General features: G+C 34.3%; 1 protein-coding gene across 8 annotated transcripts in view; it reads left to right on the top strand.

Moving 5' to 3' along the window:
• XRCC4 (X-ray repair cross complementing 4) overlaps positions 1-27,548 on the top strand; it is a 393,136-nt gene that overhangs the window by 275,138 nt on the left and 90,450 nt on the right. For all 8 annotated transcript variants that reach the window (XM_074207876.1, XM_074207874.1, XM_074207871.1 and 5 more), the window contains one exon: positions 10,649-10,796. In XM_074207876.1, coding sequence (XP_074063977.1) covers positions 10,649-10,796 — 148 coding nt within the window. The remainder of the gene's footprint in view (positions 1-10,648; positions 10,797-27,548) is intronic.

The following is a 27,548-nucleotide window of genomic DNA, read 5'->3' as shown; positions in this document are numbered from 1 at the left end:
TAGAGAAGACTCAGGGGATAATCATTGTCTTCACATATTTTAATGGTTTCCATACATAAGATAGATTGATTCCCAAATTGTGGAGCTTTGACAATTGAATAGAAATTATGTGACATATTTGAATTTGATATAATTTAAGGTTTTTTTTTTCTATCTAGAATTGTCCCAAACTGGAATAAACTATGCTGGGACCTGATGACTACTCTAACACTAACCACATCCAGTGGGTATTCAAGATGCTGCTTGATATTAATGCCATAGTGGAAACTCATATATAGAATAACAATTAATCTATGAAGTCCATTTATTTAGCTCCTGTTTTTTGTGTCTTTGTAAGTATTAGAAAAAAATAGAATAGGTTTTGTTAGGTGAGAGAAATGAAGAATTCTAAAGGTTTAGAAAACAACTCAATTCATTCAGTTAAAAGTATTTAAACTATATTTTAACTCACTTTTCAGAACACTTAATTTGTACCATTCTTATGGCACTTATCCTATTTTAATTTGTAATTATTCATGTACTTCATCTAGCCCCAAAATTTATAAGTTTCTTATCCTTAGGGAGTTTATAATTTTGTGGAGAGATGATATATTGTATGCACAAATAATTATTATTATTACTTGACTTTCCCATCATTCTATTTAGCACCATGCTGAAATAAATATCTGTTGAATAATATGACTTTGAAGTTATAATGTTGTTTATAACACTGCAATTATAAAAATTGATTAAAAATAAAATTAAATATACATGTAAATAAAATTTAAACTTTGAAATATAACTGTTATGAAGTTTATAAATTTAACACAAATCCACTTATCACTCTTCTACCTATGACCTTAGTGATGTGATCTTTTGGGGTTTTTTTTTAGGGGGGGTTGCAAGGCAAATGGGGTTAAGTGGCTTGCCAAGGCCACACAGATAGGTAATTATTAAGTGTCTGAGACTGGATTTGAACCCAGGTACTCCTGACTCCAAGGCCTGTGCTTTATCCACTATACCACCTAGCCACTCCAGTGATGTTATCTTTTGTAGCTGAATACCTCTGACCCTTGCAAATGACATTGTGAGTGTTAAATTTCCAAAGATCTCTTTGGTTACCCTTCTGTCAGATGTGATTTCTCCTTATATCTTACTTCCAGCTGTGTTGACTAAGAGAGAAATGTGGCTTGGGAGTAGAGAGAAAGAGGGGGAAACACTTCTAAAGGTCTAGAGGACAGGTAATTAAGTATTAATTACTTACTGATTGCAATAGATTAATAAATTAGACCACTGACCTTCTATATAAGATGTTATCAATGTTTTTTTTTGTAGATTATATTGTGAAACCTATATAGTAATTTATTTTAACTTTTAAATGCCCTATTCTACTAATAGCAAAGGAAAACATACTGTTGATTGTGATTAGATTAGAATATCCCCACTTTAAGATAGGTGGCTATTTCAAGATACTGGGAAATATCTGTAGGGAGTAATTAACCTTATCTCAGTTTGTTTCCTCCAATAACTTTATTCTTACCAATAAAATACATTACTAAGATTGAAGATATAAAAAAAAACTGGTTTTGTTTGTTTATTCTGCCTTGGGGAAAAGAAAGGAATGCAGTTTTTAAAGTTAGCTTTTACATTGAGCTTTTAATGCTCTAATTTAAGGAATTTTTTCTTGGACTTGATGAATGTTTGGTATAGCCACAATTATGTTAGTAGAGTAGATAAGTAATTCTCTGTTGTGATTCTCCTCCCATTGAATTGGGTCAGAAAAATGGGGAAAAAAAATCACTATTTTTTTCTCACATGATTTCTGCTTTTTAGAGATGCAGAAAGATAGAAAAGATCATTAATCATATTTTTAGTTAAAATCTTTGAGGTCATAAACCAAAATATGCCAAAATAAAAAATATGGCTAGTCAAACTCCAGTAATTATCTGTATAGAATGATCTTTTTGAATGACTTGTAAGTTTTAAAGGGAAAAAATTAGGCAGAAACACAAAAGCAAATAAATGTCTATATATTAAATATACATTTAAGTATAGATATACCTGAAAAAAATATATATGAGCTAAAAAAATGATCCCTATTAGAATTTGCAATTTAGGAGAGATTACATATATATATATATATACATATATATGTATATATATATAAAATATGTGTACATATATATTAATTACATACATATTAGACATTGTAATTAGCATGTATAAACTAATTGTAATTAACAAATTAAATATATACATAAAAAGATATAGAGATGTATTCGTGTGTGTGTGTGTGTGTGTGTGTGTGTGTGTGTGTGTTTGTGTAACTGTATCTTTTGCATTCTAAATTCAAAGGAGGCTGAGAGTTCTGTGGCCTAAGGCAAGTCAGAAAGCATTACTGAGGAGTTTGTACTTGACTTGGGTTTTAAAAAAAAGTGTAAGAAGACAAATGTATTGCCTAAAGAAGGTTTGGGGCATTGACATTCTAAATAGAAGGGAAGAGAATATAGGCACTTGGGTCCAAAAACATAGGCAACTGTAGACTATGTAGCATTTGTTCAAGTGGAATGGTGGGTTCCTGTAGGTTAAAAATGAGAAAGAATATTGGAGAGACAGTTTTTGGAGGTCCATAAATGACAGAGTAAGGAGTTTAGCTATATTCTTTATAAATGTGAGCCATGGAAGATTTTCAAATAGAGGAAAAGTCTACCAAAAAGTTTCAACATCTAAGGTTTGGCACTTTTAAGATACTGATTGTGAAGACAAATGATTGCTCACATTAATAACTTTACCCTTTGTGATGCAGATTTTTTTTAACTCCTTCCCTGGGAGCTTTGTTAGGCTATCTAATGTGTTAAAAGCATGTATCATAAAAATAAGTATTTAAAACAGGATTAAAAACAAGTTTTCTGATAACAAGTGACAAGACCAAACAAACTAAGAAGTTGAAAATATTGAAGTCTGAGGGTTTGATAGTTGAAGACTTAAATTTACAAAATATATTAATTCCTGGGGTAAATCCACATTGCTGGAAGGTTAAAGAAGACTCCAGAACATTTGATAAAATGTCATTTTATCTTGACATTGAAAGAGCTCAGAGAATCTCATTCTGTGCCTCTCTCTTTCTCCTGTTGGGACATATCCCTCCAGGCCCTTGAAGAGTTCTTATCAGATGACAAGGAGAGTCTTTTGTCATTGTCTTCCTTTTCCTCAGGTTTATATGAAGAGTTTTCCTCTTGAAACATGAACTAAATATGTAATCTGTCCTGCAGCTCTCTCAATGAATGTTTGAAAAGTATGCAGTAAGATTCAAATGCATGTTTTGGCAATCTTTCCTCCCTTCCCTTTTTCCAGCAGTTTAAAGAACCAATGCTGTATGTTGTTCGATATTAAAATGTGCAATTTCAGCTTTGACTCCTTCCAGTGACCTTTGGTGCTCATGCTATCTTACTTTTAGGCATATGATTATATGACCCTGACTAGGGATAAACTTAAGGAACAAGGAGAAGAGGACAAGGATGTGTAGAGTCAAATAAATTGGCAAGAGTTCTAAGTTAGAAAACTTAAAAAAAAAAAGATTCTTTGTTTTATGGGAGGGCTCTTAGGGAATGAGGGAGATGAGATATAGTGGGGGTAAATTTAGGTAATTTAAATGAAGTTCTTTCATTTTCTTTATCTTTTCTTTTTCTTTAAAAAAAAAGAAAAAGAAAGGAAAGGGATGTATTTGAGGAGGGGATGAAGGGTGAGTTAGAAAGTAAACTCTCTGTGGCAGTTAGATCTTGCAGTGGATAGAACCCTGGCCCTGGAGTCAGGAGGACCTGAGTTCAAATGTGACCTCAGACACTTAATAATTACATAGCTGTGTGACCCTGGGCAAATCACTTAACCCCATTGCCCTGCAAAAAAAAAAAAGTAAACTCTCCAAATTCCACTGACTGATTCATGTAATTTGATATCACCCTACCATTTCAAAGTCATTTCCTCTTCCTCCACTCCTCAGGCAAGTCTCAAATCCATCCTCCTTGGTCTCCATTTTCATTCTATGTTTCTGTTTCCTGAATCTACAATGCACCTGGTTTCCCATGAAACAGGTAGAAGAAAGTTACAAAGTAGAATCATTAGATTTCAGTAACTTGTGATAATTGGCATATATCCAATAAGTCCTTGAAATCATGAATCATTACTCTTGCTACTCCCATATCCTAATTTTTATTCAAAGACTTGAGGGTTTTTTTTTGTTTGTTTGTTTGTTTCTTTTTGTCTTTTAAGGAAAGGCATTTTCTTATTTGAAAATTACTTCCTTGCTTCTCTACCTATCTTCCCCCTACTATCCAGAATTCTATTAGTATACTTGAAATAAAAGAACTGTTTTCTAATATTTTATTTTACTTTGTCATTAAAGAAATCAAGATCATTCCTTCTTTTCCTTTGAGGAAATCACAATGCTATACTAAAGATGATTTATTCAGCCTCTAACAGATTACCTTTAGGTTGGGATACAATTATCTGTTTGAGGAGGAAAAAAAGAGATTAGGGTTAAAAGGATGGGGATTAATAAATTAATTATGCTATTTATATTCTTAACAAACAAGCTCTGCTATTTATTTATATAACAATATATTAATTGTGGACAATTAGGGATTGTTTAATAAATTAAATTCAAATTTTATGGTTCAATCTTTCAGTCTAATATAATAAGCCTGCCTGACCCCATTTGGAGTTTGCTTGAGGGAGATACTAGAGTAGCTTGCCATGGCCTTTTCCAGATTATTTTACATAAGAGGAACTTGAGGTAAATAGGATTAAGTGACTTACTCAGGGTCATTCACACAGGAAGTCTTTCAAACCACATTTGAACTCACTTAGATGATATGAGTCTTCCTGACCCCAGCTCTACTGCTGTGAAACTTGAATTTCACAAAACTTGCATTTCTTTCTAGTAATCTGTTTCAGTCAGTACATAAAAGTGAAAACATCTTTGATCTTAACTTAAAGCCTGAATTTAACTAACATTTAACCTTTGACATTGACACATAAATAGAAAAAAAAATTCTATTTGTGCTCACTATTCTTTGCTAAGGACATGACCTTAGTTGATTTTTAACCATCATCAGGATATTTCTCATACTCTCCAGGGAAAAACCAGGAAATGTAGATCCTAATAGAGAAGCCAGCTGGGAGTTTTTGCAGGTATAAAAGACTTCTGATCTCAGAATTATTCAATTTGAGATTGTTGAGTATATGAAAGTAAAGGTAGAATTTAGAAGACCCTGTTCAAATTCCTTCTCTAAACCTGGGTTACTCAACTTACCTTTTATTCATTTATTTATTTGTTTGTTTGTTTGTTCTACTCTAGGATTTATCTGTTGTCTAATATAATTGTCATTTGTGATAATAAAGGAAGTTATCATAATTTGGAATTTCTTATGCAGCAGATTCTTTCCATTTATTCCTAAATTTGCTAAATACTTGTTCTTTCTATTTATTTAATTTTGTAATAAAATAGTTATATTTACACATTTAAATAACATGTATGTATATAAGCTAATTAGTATGTAGCTATGGGAATAGCTACTTTAGTGGAAAGTAATATAATTTGAGAGTTGAGTTTGACTCTTTCCTCTTAATAGTTGTGACAATCTAGATAGTTATCATTTTATTTATACATGCATATATGCATATACCCATATACATGTATACATATATAGTGAATATTTTAAGGACATTATAAAGATCAAATGTATATATATAAAATATTTCTTAAAGGTTGACTAGCTATAGAAGCATCATTTTATAGAAAGTTCTATCATTATTATTAGCAAAAGCAATTACCTTTAAAAGGAAGAGATGGGGCTCAAAAATAATGCTCCTAAAAACATACAAGGTCATATATAATCTTTTACTGCTCTATGTATATGGAAATATTCATTTTATTTGGTGTAAAAGTTCATAAAAATGAGGTGATAAATTTCTTTGCATCATGGTAGTTTACATGAAAGCTTGTTAATAATCTGCTTCACTATTTCAAGCATTTACTATAATGAGGGTTAAATTGTATCACTGAAATATAACTAGAAATGGGAAGAAAATGTTATAAAAAGGTTTATATCATAAGTTTATCATGTTTATATATATATATCATAAGTTTATATCATAAGTTATATCATAAGCCTCTGTAATATAGTCACATTGTAAAGAAGCTCCAGTATAATTGGGGAAAGGACACATAAAAATGGTATACTTTTTTATAGGTTAAATTTTGTGTTTATTGAATACTGGCATGTATTCTGAAAAAAAATAAAAAAAAATAGCCAGTGGTATATGTGATTTTCGAGGTTAGAACACATTTTTCTCTATTGGCTAACATTTATTCATTCAACATTTTATCAAGAAAACAACTATCACCCTTGTTTTCTACTCTGCTTTTCTAAATAATGCAACTTGTCAGTAATGCTATCTATCCTTCTTCTAGCTTGCAAATTGATCTGTATTCCATCTATTATTAAAATGCCCTCTAATCCTGACCTTTTTGCTAACCTTTTTCTTCATAGAAAAGTCCATTCTTTGCTGATCATATGAAAGGCCTTACTTTAATTTAGATGAGATTTTGCTATATTAGACATCAAGAAAAAAAGTTTTTCTTTCCTGATTTACTGAATTCATAACGAGCATATTATTTGACCTTTCACCACTTATTCCTTCTCATTCTGCTGCCCTCCTCTTTTCTAAGAATGATTGAAATAATGGACCTTATCTTCCTGATTTAAAAAAAGTTGAATCTATTTTAAAAATAGGAAGTTATAGATTAACTGTATAAATTTATATTTCAGTAAAGATTGAACCTCTGAAACTGTTTCTTTTTTTTTAACATTTTGTTTTCCAGTTATATACAATAGTAAATTGTACCCATCATTTTTTTCAAGGTCTTGAATTCTACAATTTTTCCCCCTCCTCCCTTCCCTCCCCTCCCCCCAGGCTGTCTGACAGTGTCTACATTGTTTCCATGCCATACATTGATGTAAATTGAATGTTATAAGTGTAAATATAAGAATAAACATAAACCCCCTCCTCCCCAGGAAGATGGGAAACCTCAAGAATAGAGAGAGAGAAAAAAAATTGTACTTCAGTCTGTATTCAGATTCCAATTCTGTCTCTGGGGTGAGTTCCTTTCTTATCATAGATCCACCAGAGAAGTTGCTTCAATATTTTTCCCTCAGTTGCTATCACTAACTGTACCTCCATTCTATTCCTCCCCGCTCTCATTTATTCTATCTCTCTCTCCTTTCATCCTGGCCCTGTCCAAAAGCGTGTTGCATCTGAATGCCCTCTCCCTTGATTTTTCCTCTCTTCTGTCATCTATTCCCCCCTTCCCTCCCCCCATTTCCCCTCATCCCGTCCCTTTCCTTCCATCCTTCTCCAGGGCAAGACAGATTTCCTCACTCTATTAAGTGTGTATGCCATTTCCTCCCTGAGCCATTTCTGATGAAAATGAAGGCTCACTCATTCCCCCTTTCCTTCCCTCCTCCCCTCCATTGAAAAAGCTTTTTTTTTTTTTGACTCTTACGTGAAATCTCTCAGCTTCTTCATCATCTCCTTTTCCTTCCTTCCAGTACTTTCCCCCATCGCCCTTTCACTCCATCCCTTTACCACATCATACCATTATATTCCACTCCTTCCTATGTGCTGTCTATATATGCTCCTTCTAGCCGCTCTTATAAATGAGAAAGTTCATCTGAGTTATCAATATCTTCTTCCCGTGCAAGAATACAAACAGTTCAACATCATCAAGTTCCTCATAGTTAGTCCCTCTCTTCCACTCCCTCTATGGTTCACCACAGTCCTATACTTGGAGATCAAACTTTCTGTTCAGCTCTGGTCATCTCGTTAGGAAAGTTTGAAAGTCCCCTGTTTCATTGAAAATCCATCTTTTCCCCTGAAAGAGGATGTTCAGTTTTGCTGGGTAATTGATTCTCGGTTGTAAACCAAGATCTTTTGCCTACTGGAATATCATATTCCAATCCCTATGAGCCCTTAATGTAGATGCTGCCAGATCCTGTGTAATACTGACTATGGAGCCTTGGTAGTTGAATTGTCTGTTTCTGGCAGCTTTTAGAATTTTCTCTTTGATTTGGGAATTTTGGAATTTGGCTATAGTATTCCTGGAAGTTTTTCTTTTGGGATCCCTTTCAGGGGGTGACAGGTGAATTCTCTCAATTTCTATTTTTACCCTCAGCTTCTAGGATCTCAGGGCAATTTTGCTGTATTATTTCTTGAAAAATGAAGTTTAGGCTCTTTTCCAGGTCATGGCTTTCAGATAGTCCAATGATTTTCAAATTATTTCTTCTGGATCTGTTTTCAAAGTCAGTTGTTTTTCCAATGAGATATTTCACATTTTCTTCTAATTTTTTGCTTTTTTGGAAGAGTTTTATTTCCTCCTGATTTCTTGCAAAGTCATCTGCTTCCTTTAGTTTCATTTTGCATTTGAAGGAGTTATTTTCTTCAGAGAGCTTTTTTATCTCCTTTTCCAGCTGGCCAATTCTGCTTTTTAAGGCATTCTTCTCCTCATTTGCCTTTTGTTTTGCTTTTTTGCATTAGGCCTAAACTGGTTTTTAACATATTATTTTCTTCAATTTTTTTTGTATTTCTTTCACCAAGCTTTTGATTTGGTTTTCATGATTTTTCTGCATTGCTCTCATTTCTCCTCCCAATTTTTCCTCCCCCTCCCTGAATTGCTTTTCAAAGTCTTTTTTGAGCGAATCCACAGTCTGAGCCCATTTTCTATTTCTCTTGGAGGTTTTGGATATAGAAGCTTCAATTTTATCATCATCAGAGTATGTGTTTTGCTTTTCCATAGGACTGAAGTAATTCTCTATGGTCAGATCCCTCTTTCCAAGGTCTTAAGCTCTCCAGCCCATGCTTTGATATGTAGATGACCACAGCATTGCCCTCTGCCCTGAGGCTATAAGGCGGGATCCAGCTATCTTAGTAAGGAAGCCTAAACTGCACCCTGAGTCTGAGTGTAGGCAAACAGCAGAGTCCTACCCCAGGAAGAGCAGAGAAATCTGCAGACTTCCCTCACCTTCTCTGGGGGTGCAGGATGCTTTCTCCTGATTCTCGCTGGAGGTTCTGTGGTTGGTGCTCCTCGCTCCACACTCACCCAGGTGCAGCAGACTTCTCTCCTCTCCCCTTCAAGCTGTTGCTGGTGATCTCTGGGCTGGGCTGGACTGGGCTTTGCTGAGCTGGGCTGGGCTGGGCTGTGCAGTGGCTTTTTTTCCCCACCCCAGGTCTTGGTGAAGCACACCTTTCCTGTGGAGGTTCTAAGTTATCTCTGACTGGGAAAATGTATCACTCAGTCTTTCTGTGAGTTCTGCCCCTCTAAATTTTGGCTAGAGCCCTCATTTGTTTTTTGGGGGGTTGGGGGGTCGGAGTTGTCGGGGAATGCTGCCTTCACCTGAAACTGTTTCTAATACTAATATTTTGTGAATCTGTGATTTCAAAAATTGAATACCTTTTAATAGAACTTTTGCTGACAAAGATTTAATTTATTTGTTTGTTTTTGGGAAAATAATGGAAACCTTTCATTAGAGAGGTCAAAGTGAATTTACTAATTTAATGTGGGAAGTTGTATTTTGGAAGTTCATATTACTTGTGTCACTTTTAGTTGATATTTGACACTACTATTTGCCTTTTCAAATATGTTCCCTGCCTTTTCAACTAGATCATAAGCTCCTAAGAGTAGAAACTACTATATGTAATAGATAAGGATATTTCAAATACCTAACTCAGGCATTTCAAAAATATATGTTAATGAGAATGAGAAAGTTGGCTGACTGTATAGCCTTCTATAAATGATTCTGCTTTCAATTCGAAAATAAGCAATGCATGATATATTAATCTCATATGGAGCTTAAGCTTTTTATGCTTTCTTTTTTTAAAAGAATTACTTAAGGTCCCAATTACTGTTTTTCTTTTTGTCTTTGTATCCTGGCTTGAAGCACAGTGCCTTGTAGGCAGTGATGAGTAAATGCTTGTTGGATTATATTGGGTTTCTCCCATTAGATTGTGTGCAATTCAGGGGTAGATACTAACTTGTATTCATTTTTGTATTCCCTGCTGTCCCCTGAACAATATTTGCATTAACAAATAATTGTTAGGAGAAAGGAAGAAATGAAGTCAGCCATCCAGCAGACTTCATACTACCTTACAGCAGGATTGTTTGCTAAGGTGACAAACAATAATTCAAACATTTGTTTTTTACCCTTTAGACTACCTTTATTTCTATTATGTATTTTTTGAGCATTGTCATTTATTTGATTCTAAAGATACAGCCACTTTAGTGATATCTTGTTCATATTTTTATCTTCATATTTTGTTGAGTCCATGGTGAATCCTCAAAGCTATGAAACTAGAACTAAGGAGAAATAAAATGATGGTATTAAGACCAACAGCATTAATTGTCATAGTTTAATTTTATTTTCCTTAATCACCAGAAAAATATAAAGCAAGAATTTAATTTTTTTATTAAATGTTAATATAGAAGGTAAAAAAAAATAAGTACCAAAGTCTTATTTTACTCACAGATATTTTCTATAGCTTGAAAAAGGTATTTTGACTTTAGTTATTTTAAAATTTCCTTGCCTTATTGAGTTATTTTCTTCTTTCATTTTAGCCAATTTTTGCCAAAATGATTCCATTATTTCAAGTCCAGATGTCACAGATATTGCACCAAGTAGAAAGAAGAGACTGCGGTTGCAGAAAAAATTTGATCCAGAAACTCAGTTGGTTCTTCAGAAATCACCTCTACAAGAGCAGGAAAAGTAAGTAATTTTTCTTATAAGAAGGAAAGTTCATTGAGGTTAGTATAACTAAAGTTTGTTTTTATGAAAGATTCACATTTTACTATGACAAAATTTGCAGTTTAAATACTTTTCTATTTATATAAAGACCAGGACCTCAACTTCCCCTCCTCCTTCCCTTCTGCACCTCTCCCCCAAAGTTCAACTGAATTGTGGGGAATGTGAAATGCTTGGATAAATAGTATTACCCTTGAAATTATTAAATTCTTATTTTCTGATCCATAAGTGCTGAAAATATAATTTAAAAAATTCTTCTACTACTCCCAGGTTAATTGGAAATTGCATGTAGGATACTAAAGGCTTTGAATTCATATTTGTCTTTAAAGATTAGCTCTATTACACAATTCAAAATGTCCATTTAATATTTGAATTAGAATTTGTAACGTGAGGGTATTAAATTCATGTAAATTTCTCTATTTTTTAGTCATTATTTTTGTCTGTTATATTTTAAGACTTCTCCCTTTCTTTTCCTTTTTATTTTTTAACCTAAAAACATGGAAAAGGGAAAAATCCTAATTGAATTTTTTTTAAATTATCACTTTTATTATATTAGCTTGATCTATCCAAGAGCAATTGATATTTTTCCAGTTGCTTACATCAGGTTTTATTTGTAATTTTATTCTTATAGTTCCTGGGTTTGTCTTGGCAGGTAGATTATATTGTTAGTTATTTTTTTAAAAAAAATTTAGAAAAGTTTTATTTATTTTGAGTTTAACGATTTTCCCCCAAATCTCACTTCCCTCCCCCCAACCCCCCACAGAAGGCAGTTTGCTAGTCTTTACATCATTCCTATATGGATTGATCTAAGTAGAATGTGATGAGAAAGAAATCATATCCTTAAGGAAAAAATATATAGTATGAGATATAGTAGAATTACATAATACAACATTTTTTAAAAAAATTAAAGGTAATAGTCCTTGGTCTTTGTTCAAACTTCACAATTCTTTCTCAGGATACAGATGGCATTCTCTGTCATATACACCCCAAAATTGTGGCTGATTGTTGCCCTGTTGGTATGAGCAAGTCCTTTAAGGTTGATCATCACTCCCATGTTGCTGTTAGGATGTACAATGTTCTTCTGGTTCTGCTCCATCTCACTCAGCATCAGTTCATGTAAATCCTTCCAGGCTTCCCTGAATTCCCATCCTTCCTGGGTTCTAATAGAACAATAGTGTTCCATCACATACCACAGTTTTGTTAAGCCATTCCCCAATTGATGAACATTCCCTCAGTTTCCATTTCTTTGCCACCACAAACAGAGCTGCCATGAATATTTTGTACAGGTGATGTTTTTACCCTTTTTTCATAATCTCTTCAGGGTATAGACCCAGTAGTGGCATTGTGGGATCAAAGGGTATGCACATTTTTGTTGCCCTTCAGGCATAATTCCAAATTGCTCTCCAGAAAGGTTGGATGAGTTCACAGCTCCACCAGCAATGTCCTAATTGAGTTTTAATGGGATGACAATCTGGACTAAATCTTAATCAGATTACATCTATCATATGATGGTTTAGATAAGAACCTCAGTTGATTTACATTATCCCTAAGGCAGGTTTGTCTATACTCTAAAAAGGGACTTTCTTCCACTATTATTCATATTCTTCTTTTCTCCACCTAATTCTGGATTCTGTACCTATCTTTTAATTGTTGAAATCTCATTCAATACAGACCAGAAAACTAATTTGTGTTTTATAAAAATTAGGAAAATCAATGGTTAAGTCACATATAGCAAGAAACAGTCCCAAATACAAAAGAAAAAACCAACCAAATTATTTCCATAAGCATCCCTAGCAAGAGTAAACTTACTGAAACAGTTTGAGAAACTGATTTTCTAGACTAGAACATCTGATTCTATATTGTTTATCTAATGTAGATTGTCTGGAGTTGAAAAACAAAATATTCAGAAGTTTCTCATCAGTTCATCATCATCATCATCATCATCATAAATAGCTTACATTTGTACAACACTTTGTTTGCAAAGCTCTTTATGTATATAATCAGATTTAATCTTCACAACTTTCCTGTGAAGATAGGTGCTATTATTATCTTTATTTGACATGTGAAGAAACTGAGGCTCACAGAAGTCAAATCACTTGCCCAGGATCACAGTTAGTAAATGTCATGGGGTGGGCGGGAAGTTAAATAGTCATGACTTTTTGACTCCCAATTCAGCTCTTTATTTTTTTTTACATGTCCCCACTATATTGAAGTCCTATGTTCTAGATTTTATTTCTGTACTGATGACCAAAGCATGAATTGTTTAGTTACATACAATGTAGAAAGAGAAGAAAACGTGACCCTAAATTAATGTACCTAACATTTTTCTTTTGTATTGAAGATATTTAATATTTTGTTCTATCCAGGCAAAAACAGTATTGATTTTCACATTTAGTGAATCCATGTTTATTCAGTATACCTATGTCTAATATGGAACCAGAGCTGCTCTTGTGTAAAAATGAAAAGGTGTCAAAAAGCATTTTAAATATCCAAGAATATTCACCTCAATATATATCAATCAAAAAGTTGTATGGTGTTTTACGTTGTTCTACATCAGTTCTCCTACCTAACAATATCTGTTGCCTAGATTAAGTAATGAGGAATGCAATTGTCTCCTTTTTCTTTATTATATTTCAGATTACTTTTATATCATCCTGAGGAGACTGAACTTGAAATATTATTTTATTATTTGCTTACCTAATTTCAAGTAATTGAAATTCATCCTTTTATCTAAATATTTGAAAATCTTCTAGACCTTTGCTTTCACAAACTATGGGAAACAAGTTTTCTGAATAATCAATTTTATTTGATAACTGAGAACTAAGTCCCTAAGTACTGAGATTTCATGTTATAGTTTTCTGTATTTTGATTGAAAACCTTAAATACTTTATTTCACATCCCTCTAAGCCCTTCTAAGTACAACATAATTTAACCATTTTTAAGATATAAGGTGATTTTTATCAACATTAGCTATAAAGATGTGCTGTAGATACAGAAGTGATTGCCTAATGAATAAACCAAAGACTAGAAAGGGGCTTTTCCAGTGTGTTTCTCAGTCACTAGAAAATTATCTTTTCACTGTTATTTTTAATGCTATCTTATTTTTTTTCCAAAATCATCCAAAATATTATGAGTGATTGTCCAAAAGTGCAAAGTTTCCTGTGTATGCTGGTTATATTAAAGGACTTGATTGTTGCTCAGTTCACCTAATATTAACAAAGAAAGACATCTTACTCCTATTAGGTGTTGTTTATTATATGATTTGATAGCTATAGTATATATTGTGAGAGATATTTGGGTCTCTCCTGTTCTCCCTCTTCTACTCTAAAGATATTACATTGTTTATTCTTGGAAGGTAGTATTGGAAGAGTAGAGGAGCAGGAAATTTGTTCCTCCATTAGTCAATCAACAATATATATCAATGACTTAATAATTTAACAATTGGGAAGTTTAAAATATTAGTAAAAATTATCTGTATTTGACTAGTAGTTAAGAGGTTCAGACCTCTTCTACTGTCTCTTATTTCCTCACAGTCTAAGAGAAGGTTAGGTGAAGAGTAGCAAGTGATCCACATTTCTGAGTGCTACTATCCTGCAGCCCAAACTCATGAGGACCATAGAGAAAGTGGAGGTAGAATCCAAAGATTGGTTTGTTCTTCTCTTCCCTTCCATGGAATGTTAGATGGAGAATATTTTCTGGCTTCTGTTTCCCATAAGTTTCAATATTAAGTTTAAAAAAAAGTGTCACACAACTTTTGCAACTTGGAACAGAATCTATTTAGCAATTTCTAGAAACATATCTTTGGAAACATTCTCCTGGTAGTTGCCCAGAAGCTAAAAAAATTTTAATGAATTGAAAAAAAAGCTTGCAATCAATATATATCATTCTAAACACTATCTAGTTTCTCATTACAGTCACCTAATTAAGCATAATCCCCAAATTACGAATGATTGCTATTTCCATAAGTACACTTTGAATGCAAATACTGTATTTTCTACAGTTCATGTTTTTTAAAATCCTAGCAAAAAATTATTCAGATGTTGTTTACCACCACAAATATTTGAATAGCATAAAGGGGAAGAAGAAAAGAAATTTGAATCAAATTTGAATTTTCAAAAGATTAAAAGCTATTAGAATCATCTAACATATTAAAAACATTCAGTAAAGGATGAAATTAAATTAGGTTTTAATAAAAGGATATAAAATTTCATGAAAGAATATGAATACAAAGCTAACTCCATATATATGCCTTAATTGCTCTAACTTCTAAAATAGGTTATCATGATTTATTGGATTTAATTTTAATAAAAACCCTGGTGGGGCAGCTAGTTGGCATTAGTGGATAGAGCACTGCCCCTAGAGTTCAAGTCTGACCCCAGGCACTTAATAATTATTGCCTAGCTTTGTGATTTTGGGCAGGTCACTTAACCCCATTACCTTACCAAAAAAAAAATAACCTGGGTTATGACTATCTAAAATATTCTTTTAGATTATAGATTCCTTGAGGGCAGAGACAGCTCAAAATTACCTTCACATGGGAACATAGTTTTGTATTCTTAGTAATTATTAATTGAATTACTGAAATGAATTAATAAATAATATTAATTTTCTGTCACGATTCTGCTATTCCTGTCAAGAGTGGCAAGTGTCAGAAAAACGGCTTCAAGCTGCAGATTACTGTAGTCAGAGTTCCTGGGTTGGACAGAGCAATGGCTTCTTTGATAAAAGCTGTAGAGATGGAAAGGAAGCAGTTGATGATTGGCAAGAGTAACTGCAAATGGTACCTGAGGAAGCAAGGGTAGACTTCCAACAACAATAATGTTCTTAAGAGTATGCTTCCCCTCCACCCCCCACAGAATTTATTCCTTTTCCTTACAGGTAAGGCGACGTTTATATAGCATCAGACCTGGAGTCAAGGAAATCTGAGATCCAAACTGACATCAGATACTTAGTAGCTATGTCACCCTGATGAAGTCACTTAACCCTGCTTGCCTCAGTTTCCCCTTTGGTAAAATGAACTAGAAAAAGCAAATGTCAAACCACTCCAGGATCTTAGCCAAGAAAATCCCAAATAGGGTCACAAAGAATAAGGCATGACTGAAAATGACTGAACAACAACAAAGGGGAGTGTACGAGGATTATTTCTCACTTATTTATGAATGGTTGAGAATGGTTTCATTAAATGGAATCTCCTGTTGGTTTGGTTTTGTTCCCATGTTCAGTGATATGCATTGATACTGACTTTCCAGTGAATTGCCTGATCAGTGGGTAGCATCTGTACTGAAAGAAGGGTAGGGATTAAGGGTTGGAGAGAGGACCTGGAGGTGAGGAGGGTAGTTTCACCTACTTTGGAGCAGCATTCTAGAGAGATCCCAGGGTGTAGTGATACCCACATCAGGCAAAAGCTGGATCAGTATTTATTTGTCTTATCCCAAACCTATGAGTGATATTAAATGCTGCAATAAGACTTTAGAATACCACATTGATACCAAGTGGTCCAGAAGATAGAGAAGTGGGCCTGGAATTAAGGAAGACCTGAATTCAAATATGACTACAATATTTATTAGTTTTGTGATCCTGGGGTGGCTAGGTGGCGCAGTAGATAGAGCCCTGGCCCTGGAGTCAGGAGTATCTGAGTTCAAATCCGGCCTCAGACACTTAATAATTACCTAACTGTGTGGCCTTGGGCAAAGCCACTTAACCCCATTGCCTTGCAAAAAAACTTAAAAGAAAAGAAAAAAAAAGAAAGCTTTGTGATTCTGTGCAAGAAACTTAATGCCTGTCAGCCTTAATCTCCCAGAGTTGTGAAGATCAAATAAATAACCAAATTTATAAAATGCTTAGCTCAGGGCCTGGTATATAGTAGGAGCTTAATAAATACTTATTTTCTTTCCTTCATTAGTAGCCATGCAGCAAAAACTACATCTATTTGTCCACAGTATCACTGAGGTCACTACTGAATTAATACAGAAATGAGGCTATTTGTAGTTATCGGTACTAAAGAATTCAATCAAAGACATTTTTAACAGTGTAGAATAAAAGATGCCTTGGGAGGGGCGGAGCCAAGTTGGAGACAAGAAAGGATCATGTCTTAGGCGCTCTCTCATAAAACTCAGAAGCTAAGGACTCTAAACTTTCGAGAGACAGAACCCACAAAGGGACCCAGGGAAGCAGTTCTCCTACTGAAGGTAACCTGGAAAAAGATCAGAAAGGCTCTGCTCCCTGGGGTTGGAGGGGCAGCCCGCCAGAGGGGTGGCCCACCAGAGAGAAAGAACTTCAGCCTCCGGGAGGCAGTCCCAGGGCACTGGGAGCCACGGCTCACAGCAACGGGAGAGTTTCCTGAGCTACATCCTGGGGAGCACCGGCACAAAGTGGGGGAACAGCGGGGGACCTCTGCCAGAGCGAGCATGTGGAGCCCAGCCCTCAGGGCACACAACCAGCAAAGTGGTCTTTTGGCAGCCCAGATCCAGGAACATAAGCAAGCAGAGTAGGTAAGCAGGAGCCCCCAGGGCATGAGCCCATTGAACCTAGGGAGAGCAGTGAAGAGAGAGACTGCAGAGCTCTGTCCTCTGCCTCTGGAACAGGACTCTGGGGCTCTGAACACATTCAGATCCTGATCGAAGTCTAGGCCCCCCCATAGAACAGCAGGGCCCCCCCCACCTCAGCCCCGTGGCAGGGGGGGGGGGCGCTTATGGTCATTCACAGACCAGGAGGGAGGACAGAGCCTCACATACTGAGACCCTTGTGGGAGTGTCCCAAAAGCTCAGGAAGCACCCCCCAAAACAGGCTTAGGCTGGGGAAATGAGCAAGCAGAGAAACAAGAGGAGCACCATTGAGAAATATTTTGCAAATGAGTCCAAGAAGGATCAAAATACTCAGTCTAAAGATGAGGAAGCACAAGTTCCTGCATCTAAAGACTCCAAGAAAAACAGAAATGGGGCTCAGGCTATGACAGAGCTCAAAAAAAAAAAAAAAACTTTGAAAATCAAATGAGGGAGTTGGAAGAAAAACTGGGAAAAGAAATGAGAGAGATGCAGGAAAAACATGAAAATGAAGTCAGCAGCTTAGTCAAGGAAATCCAAAAAAATGCTGAAGAAAATAGCATGCTAAAAACCAGCTTAGGTCAAATGGATAAAACAGTTCAAAAAGTTATTGAGGAGAAGAATGCTTTAAAAAGCAAAATTGGCCAGATGGAAAAAGAGATAAGAAAACTCTCTGAGGAGAGCAAATCCTTCAGACAAAGAATAGAATTCAGGGAGATGGATGAATTTACCAGAAATCAGGAATCAATACTTCAAAACCAATAAAATGAAAAATTAGAAGAAAATGTGAAATATCTCATTGAAAAAACAACTGATATGGAAAACAGACTTAGGAAAGATGATTTAAAAATTACTGGAATACCTGAAAGTCATGATCAGGAAGAGAGCCTTGACATCATTTTGAAAGAATTACTACAGGAAAATTGCCCTGATATTCTAGAAGCAGAGGGCAAAATAGAAATGGAGAGAATCCACCGATCCCCCCAAGAAAGAGATCCCAAAAAACCAACCCCTAGGAATTATAGCCAAGTTCCAGAACTCCCAAGTCAAAGAGAAAATATTACAAGCAGCCAGAAGGACACAGTTCAAATATCGTGGAGCTGAAGTCAGGATCACACAGGACTTAGCAGCAACTACATTGGAAGCTCGTAGGGCTTGGAATATAATATACCAGAAGGCAAAAGAGCTTAGAATGCAGCCAAGAATGAACTACCCAGCAAGGCTGAATGTCCTCTTCCAGGGAAAAAGATGGACTTTCAATGAACCAGGAGAATTTCAAATGTTCCTGTTGTAATGGCCAAAGCTGAACAGAAGGTTTGATCTTCAGATACAGAACTCAGGTGAAGCATAGAGATTGAAGAAGAGGGGGAAAATATGAGGGACTTGATGATGAACTGCATGTATTTATTCCTGCATAGAAAAATGACACTGATAATACTCATATGAACCTTATCAGCTAATAGAGCAGGTAGAGGGAGCTTTTATAGTTGAAGCACAGGAGAAAGCTGAATTTGAAGATAAAATATGGTGTAAAAATGGAGTCAATATTAAAAAAAAGGGAAATGTAATGGGAGAAAGAAAACGGAGGGGGGGAATAGGCCAAGATATTTCATATAATAAGATTTTTCTTTATTACAATGAGCTATTGCAATGATATGGAAGGGAGGGGGAGGCAAGGGGGAATGAGGGAATCTTCACTCTCATCAGAGGTGGCTAGGAGAGGAAGCATATATACTCAATGGGGGTATAGACATCTGGAGTAAGAAGGAGAGACGGGGGACAGGGGGAAGCGGTGGGGATGTGAGTGAAGGAGGAGAGGATGGACCATGGCGGGAGAGTGCTCAGATATAACACATATTCTTTTTTACTTCTTGCAAGGGGCTGGGATTGGATGGCCTGTCCGGGACCATAGGGCCAGGTAGATGCTGGGCCTAAGGGGTGGTATGGGGGTTCAGGGCCTCTTGGCCCCAGGACTAGGGATCTGTCTGCTGTGCCACTCAGCTACCCTACAGCAGAGTCAGAGTGAAATGAGAGAGAAGATATAGTACATGGTAGTGGAGAAATACGAAAGGAGGGAGTTGCGATCAGCAATGGCAACGTTGGAAAAATATTGAAGTAACTTTTGCCATGGACTTACCATAAATAATGTGATCCACCCACGACAGAGTTGGTGTTGGAACAAAGACTGAAGCACATTTTTTATTATTATTATTTGGGAGGGGTGCAGGGCAAATGGGGCTGGGTGGCCTGCCTGGGGCCGCATAGCAGGGTGATCTTTGGGTGTCTGAGGATGGATTTGGACCCGGGTGCTCCTGGGTGCTCCTGGCTCAAGGGCCAATGCTCTGTCTGCCACCCAGCCACCCCTACTATTATTACTGTTTTATTTTATTTTGGGTCTTTGTTTTTCTTTTTTTCTTTTGGTTTTTGCAGGGCAGTGGGTTTCAGGTGGCTTGCATGCCACACGGCTGGGTGATTGTTGGGTCTACAGGGCTGGATGTGGGCTCAGGTGCTCGTGGCTCCAGGGCTGGTGCTTCATCCATTGAGCCACCTGGCCATACCTACAATTATTACTATTTTTTTTATTTTAATTTTTTTTCTCTCCTCTTTATCGCTCAAGCAAGTCTATATTTATGGGGGGGTATTTTGTTTACTCTTAAATAAGAATATTTCATTAATGTAAAAAAATTTGTACAAAATGAGAATAAATATTTAAAAAAAGATGCCTTGGCAATTGCTATAGTAACATTTTTCAAAAGGATTTTCTATGGTTTCATAGAGTTTCTGGCTAATATAGTAACTGCACTTTTCTAGAGTTCTATTTCTTTTCTTCATTTTTCTTCATCTCAAGACACTCGCTGATTGTTTATTTCAGTAATTATTTTGTGTTGTCTTACATATAACAATTTAAAATATATAATTCTCTTTCTTAAAATTCTACTTTAAGTCTATTGAATGTTCTCCATTTTTGGATTCTGAAAAGCAAAACTACCATTCATTTGAATCACAGGAAACTAGTAAATTGAAAACATACCACAACTTATGTAGTGTGGTTAAAGAGATGATAGTTTAAATTGGCATATGCTAGCAAGATTGAGGAGCAGAAGAAAAATGTTCATTTTGGTCTCTTTTTCCCTCACCTTTTCTTTAAATATAAATACTTTTTTTAAAAAAGAATCTCTGGAATAATTTAATGTTTTCTTATATCCAGAAGGACTCTGAAACCATTGAATCTAGTACATATTGATAAATATTCATTAAAAATTAACATGATTTATACAATATAAATGTTTTTATATTCTTTGGGGAGCAAACTTTTCTGTGTTAGCACTCAGGGTGAATCTTCAACACAGCCAAATGCTATTCATTCCTTGCTATTTATTATCTACCTTCATAGAAATTATTTGATAGAATTCTTTCTAATGTATCCTCATAACTCCTGAATATAATGAATTAACTGGTAAAAACTAAAAAAGTCACATAATTGCTTTTGTATTCAACAGATGTTTTAATATCCTTAGAAAAGTTACTATGGTTTAACAATATAGTTTTTAAAATAGCCTTAGTACAGATAGAAATGTTTACAATCAATGTGCAAATGGATAGTTAGAGATATCCTAAATAATGATACTAGGTTTTATTCAACAATCATATCTAGTCTTTGGCAAGGACTTATTTTAAAAAAAAAAATTTTAATTTAAAAAATTTTTAAAAATTAGCCAAAAGAAGACTTTTAAGTACAGCATTACCACAAGATAAAAAGCATGATGACTCTGAAGTCAGAGAACATAGGTTCAAATCTTTATTTTCATATTTTCTATCCTTGTATATGCACATGAGCAAATAATTTAACTTTTAAAACAAGGTTATTCTATGTGCCCTCTGAGATCCCCTCCAACTCTAGATTTATGATCCTATAACTCAATTTACTAATATCCAAAAAATAAAGGAAAGTGATTGACCAGAGTCCTGTTTGTATGAAGGCATAAATGGAGCTGTCTTAATGTTATTAATCCAGTATTCTATAAATCAGGCTGTGGTCACATACTATTTTGACTAAATCATATTTTGGCTGATTAATGGAGTATTAACTGATTGTGAAACAAAACTGATTTTGTTTGTACTTGCTGTCAAGGAGATGAAAAGTCATAGGCAGAATTTTGAAGAAAATAAAGTTGATTATGCCTCCTTTAAACTTCCCATTTCATCTCTTTCTCTCTATGCCTAGCATTCCTACTTTTTTTTCTCTATTCCTGGCACAGGGAATAGAACACTGGTCTTGGAGTCAGGAGGATGGGAGTTTGAATCCAACCTCAGACTCTTCACACTTACTGTGTGACCTTGGACATAGGCCACTTAACTCTTAATGCCCCACATCCAAGGCCACCTCCAATTATCCTGACTAATATCTAACCTCTGAACCCTCCCTCAAATCCAATTCATGTGCTTGTCAAAACAGCACCTCCCTGATATAGTGGTCTTCAGGAACAAAGGACAAACACCATCCATTCATGTAGGACCATTTTCTTAGACCATAAACAGGTTAAGTGATGTTGACTGAAAGTGAAACTACTAACTTACAGTATTGAAATTGTTTCTTAGAAGACCAAAATTTTTTATAGACACAAAGGCATAAAACTTATTTCTAGGTCGCAGGACAAGATGGTGATGGAGGAATTTGTAGTTCAAAGAGACTTCCTGAGGTGTCTCAAAATCTGTCACTTAGGAAGTTGCCTACTTTTCTAGGGGACCTGGTAGATATCCAGAAGAATTATTTCCCAAATGCATTATAGTAGGATATATTGGTGTAAACCCTGCTACAAGCAATTTTATATTTTCTCAGTTGAAGGATTAGACCCCTTAAAAGTAAATTGTGTTAGGAAAAGAAAGTGATTTTTTTATATAAAATTTCTATTTCTCTATAAATGTTTCCATTAGGCAAATAGAAATTTTAATAATATAGGTTTTATGCAGATTTCATAACCATAATAGTCCTTTTACTCCGATTTTCTGTTGACCATCAAAATACATTAATTTAATGTTTAAATAATATTTAATTACTTAAGAAATTATTAAATATTTACTCTTCTCAGATGCAGCCTTTGTCATCTAGCTTCCAAACTCATCACTCAACTGAAACTGATCTCTCCAAAATAACATATGGGTTTTATTGAACGATAAATCTGATAAACTTTTCTCAGTCTTTATCATTTTGATCTATCCACTAATTTTTTTCCTTTTTTTTAGGTTTTTGCAAGGCAATGGGATTAAGTAGCTTGCCCAAGGCCACACAGCTAGGCAATTATTAAGTGTCTGAGGCCAGATTTGAACTCAGGTACTCCTGACTCCAGGGCCAATGTTCTATCCACTGTGCCACCTAGCTGCCCCTATCTACATTTTGACACTGTTTACTATCCTCTCCTTTCTGGGTATTCATATTACCATTGTCTCAAGGTTTTTCCTTCTACCTATTATATGAACCATTTCTTAGAGTGTTCCCAAAGGTTCTCTCTTAGGTAACCCCCTCCCTTTTCTTGATTTCATCTTCTACTTGTTTAACTAAAATGCACATATACATAGAGAGAGAGAGAGAGAGAGAGAGAGAGAGTTATCTGCATAATAGTGTTTATGTGAGTTGTATATATGTATATATGTGCATATGTATATACATACTTATATACATGCATGTTTGTGTGTGTACATATATACATACACACAAACACACACACAAATTTTTTTCACACAAATGTGTGTACAACCTCCTAAGTCAGTTCTCAAGCTTATGTTATGCAACACCAATCATTTGTTGTTTTATGTCAAGTTGAATATCTCAGAGCAGCAATTCTCAATCTTTTTGATCTCAGCCTATTATACTCCTAAAAATTATTGGAGCTACCAAAAAACTTCTCTTTATGTAAATTATATCAATCAATATTTACTAAAATAGAAGTTAAATTGTTCTATTCTTATGAAAAGTTTTGACCTTGAAGACTTCCTGAAAGACTCTTAGGGAAGGACCCTCAGGGGTGCTCCCATTCCATATTTTGGGAATTGTTATTTTAAACTCAAAACATCTTAAACTCAGCCTGTCCAAAACTGAATTCATTATCTTTCCTCAAAAACCTTCTCTTCCAAACTTCACTTTTTCCTATCAAAAGTATCTGCCATCCTTCCAGTAAAACAGATTTATAATCTTAGCATTATTTTCATTTTCTCATTTATATATTCAGTCAACTGTAAAGTCTTGTCATTTCTATATTTATAACATGTCTTGAATCCAACCAAGGCTCCCATCTTAGTTCAGGTTTCCATCTTTTCTGATCTCAATTATTTCAACACTCCTCTAATAGGTCTCCCCACTTTGTCCTGTCTCTCACTACTTAGGTTCATTTGCCATTCTGTTTGCAGAGTAAGTTTTCTTAAAGGTATTTCTGACAGTTTCATTTCCCTTCTCAATCAATTCAGCTTTTCAGTTGCTTCTAACAAAATATATATATATATATATATACACACACACATACACACACACATACATAAAACAAAATATAAACTCCTCTGTTGAGCTTTTAAAGTCTTTCTGTTTTGATTCATTTTATGTCCTTTCATCTCCAGGGGCTAGCAAATAGTAATGAATTAAAAAGTGCTAATGGAGTAATTAATAGGCTTAAATGCATATCCTGAAATAACCTATATCAAATAAGAAAGTAAATTAGTTATAGTTAATGACTCCAGTTATGATAATATGTAACCCAATTTGCAGTGAAAACAATGTTTAATATATTTTTAAGTTTTTGTTTTTATTTTAATGACTGTTAATGGTATTTATGTAAAAATAGTGTCTACCTGCCAACATTATAATTAATATTTCACTTTGGATATGTTGTTTATTACCTTAGTTTACTGCCTGTTCTAATGTTATTTTCCAACCATAGTACTTCCCATATTTCCATTGTCTATAATACAGATTTTGGAAAACAAGACTTGACAGGGTGGTCAGAAATTTACTTTCTTATGAAATGACTAGGACTATGGTTTTATTTTTTTTCCAGAGTCTTTACATTAGTCTGATAATGCTCATCATATGCCAAAACCTAGTGACTGATATTATTTTCATGTGAAGTAGAATTGATTATACAGTACATTCTATGATTTGGCAACATTATTACCTAACCTCATATGATATTATTTTTGCATTGTAATCTTATTAAATCACTTGTACTGGCATGTGTTCACCCTGATCTAGAATGAATATATTACCAATACAGTGTGTTGTATCACAATAACAATATTAAATATGTTTAGGATAGTTTCTTTATCAAGAAAGTGACATTAACTTTAATTTCAGAAATAATAAATTATATGTTAAATTGGTGAGATTATTAATGTCTTATGCATAACATATAGTTTATTTATAATGAGTATATTCTGTGGGTGCGATTGTGATTAGTTGGAAAACATTTTCATTCAAGAGAATCTGGTTAAAATTCCAGAAGAGATTGAGAAACTTAAAAGTAAACCTAGCCCTAAAAGTTGTATCAGAAGAGAAACAGATGAGATCCATGTTTATAGGTTTTTATAGGTTTGGGCCATTTCATTTACTTTCACTGATTAGGGCTGACCACTTGGCAAATGATCACTCTGATGTAGAATGTCAAAATTATAGATTGCTAAATAATTTCTTCAGAAAAAAAATATTTTTAGAATGAGAAGCACAAAGTTATGATGTTTTATTTGAACTGGCTTCATTCTAATTTCTATTAATATCCATTTGTAATAATTCTGAAGTGACATTCTCTTGAGGATGTAGAAACAAAAGTATTTTTGTTTAAAAACCTAAGAGGAGTAATATTCTTATCTTTAATAAAATCCCTCCATAATCCCTTTGAAACCCAGGAAAAGGAATCTTTTGACAGAAGAAATGATTAAGACATGACTAATGCCTTAAGCAAGACACTGTAGCAAAAAAAAAAATAAGTTTTTTCTTTTATTCTGGAATTAAACTAGCTTTTTATGAGAATTTGAAATTCAAAATTGATTCTCCTTTTTAGCACATTTGTTTTCTCTTTCAGTATTAAGATTACTAGGATAAGAAATTTCTTAGCACTGGTTTATTTTAAAATGTGTCTACAAAAATTTAACAACCCCATAGAACAATGATTCCAGTAAATATGAAATGTGTTACCACTCTAACATCTGAGATATGAAAAGAAATTTAAATGCATAAGGATTTAGTTATTTTTACTCCTGAAAAAGGTGATTCTTCCAATAAGTGGTTAAGGAAAATTAGTTTTCAAGGTGATATCTATTTTTTAACAGATAGAAATTCCCCAAGAAAGATCAGCACATATGGGAGGGTTTAGGGACTTTACAAGTAAGGGCCAGGAAAAGAAAGCTTAATCATTGAGTGTTCTTGCAAGAAAATGACTAAGACCTATGGGCTACTTTCCAGTATTTAAGTTCTAGGTATAAAAATCTGAAGTTCAGAAGTTCAGTATGAACTCCGATGATAATAGGTACCTAAGTATCATCTCAACATTCTGCCTAGATCCTGATGTCTATTGGTCTCAGTTTGTAGTGAAGAAATAACACCATTTGAATTAATTATTCTTCCTCTCTACTCCCCAGACCCAAAATATTATCATAACAATCACCATAATCTATATTTGATCATTTAACAGGATTATTTTTATTCTAACAAAAAAATTAAATACATAAATTAGAGTAGTTTGTATATAAAAGGTACAGAAATGACTTTTTAATAGGGGAGACATGTTTAAATGAATAGCTAATACTTTTTGGCAACAGCTACCTTTTTTTTATCTGATTTTTTTAAGGCAAATGGGGTTAAGTGGCTTGCCCAAGGCCACACAGCTAGGTAATTATTAAATGTCTGAGGCCAGATTTGAACTCAAGTACTCCTGACTCTAGGGCTGGTTTTCTATCCACTGCACCACCTAGCCACCCCTAAAATCTGATTTTCTTAATAAATATTGCCTCCATGGACAATGTGTGTGTGTGTGTGTGTGTGTGTCTTTGTATATTTGTGTGATGGATTCAAGTTTCTGTTCCAATACATATTTGCTGTGTGACCTTGGACAAAATCATTTAGCCTTTTAATGTCCTGAGCAGTTTTTCAAAATTTTGTTGTAGAGCAATACGTACTTGTCAAGCATAAATTGAAAGAGGGACTAGACTACTAAGGTCTTCCACAAAGGGACTTCTGTGGGCGGCATATTGACTTAGTTTAAATGTATTGCTATCTGTGTTTAATCGTATTTGTATTTAATTTGGTAAAATTTCCAAATTACCTTTTAATGTGATTCTTTTAGCACTGGGACTGTTGTGGGCCACATGCTGCTCAAAAGATCTGTATTTGACACTTCTGACCTGCATCAATTAAATGGCAGGCCCTCATCCCTAATTCAGATCCTCCCTTATTGTTAACTGTACTATAGTGTGGGGGAAAAAAGCACTAGTCTAGAATTTCAGAGGTATGTATTCTAGTGCTAAATCTTTGGTGTAACCTCAGAGGAGTTACTTCACCTATCTCAACCTGTGTTACTTTTTTTTTTTTTTATAAATTAAGGGAGTTGAACTGTTTGTTTTACTAAGGTTCTTTTCCCATTAAACAACCTATATTTCTGATCTACCTGACCCTTAAGTATCAAATTAGAAATTGATTTGCTTTGTCCTCATTGTAGGAGCAATTCAACCTACTGCAATAAAATTGTAATACTGCTATGAAATTTTGAGGTATCATATCTGCATCATTGTAAGTGTTTTTTCTTGTGTGCTGATAGTCACAATTTCTTATAAACTTAGAAGAAAACTCGGGGAACTGAATTTTCTATTTATTTAATTTATTCATTTAGAATTTTGTAAATAAATAAATTTGGAAATAAAACTTTCCTAGGATACTTCTGGTATTTTCTAGTTATGACAAATTTGTGAATGCTGTAAGAATTTTGTGGCTTCAAATATTTTCATTCTTCTCTCAGTTATATTCAAAACCAAGAAAAGTAGAGCTAGTCATAATCTAAACTTTAAGATAATTACTTTTATATTTCAGTTATTATCTTGTCTCTAAACTTGCCTATTATTCCACATAAATTTATTTGAGGAATGAGATTTGATTCATAATAGATTTATTATTATTATTATTATTATTATTATTATT

The sequence above is a fragment of the Macrotis lagotis genome, chromosome X (assembly GCF_037893015.1).
Source record: "Macrotis lagotis isolate mMagLag1 chromosome X, bilby.v1.9.chrom.fasta, whole genome shotgun sequence".
In the NCBI taxonomy this organism is placed as follows: Eukaryota; Metazoa; Chordata; class Mammalia; order Peramelemorphia; family Peramelidae; genus Macrotis; species Macrotis lagotis.
Note: the sequence above shows the minus strand (reverse complement) of the source record. Positions and strands in the feature narration are given on the sequence as shown.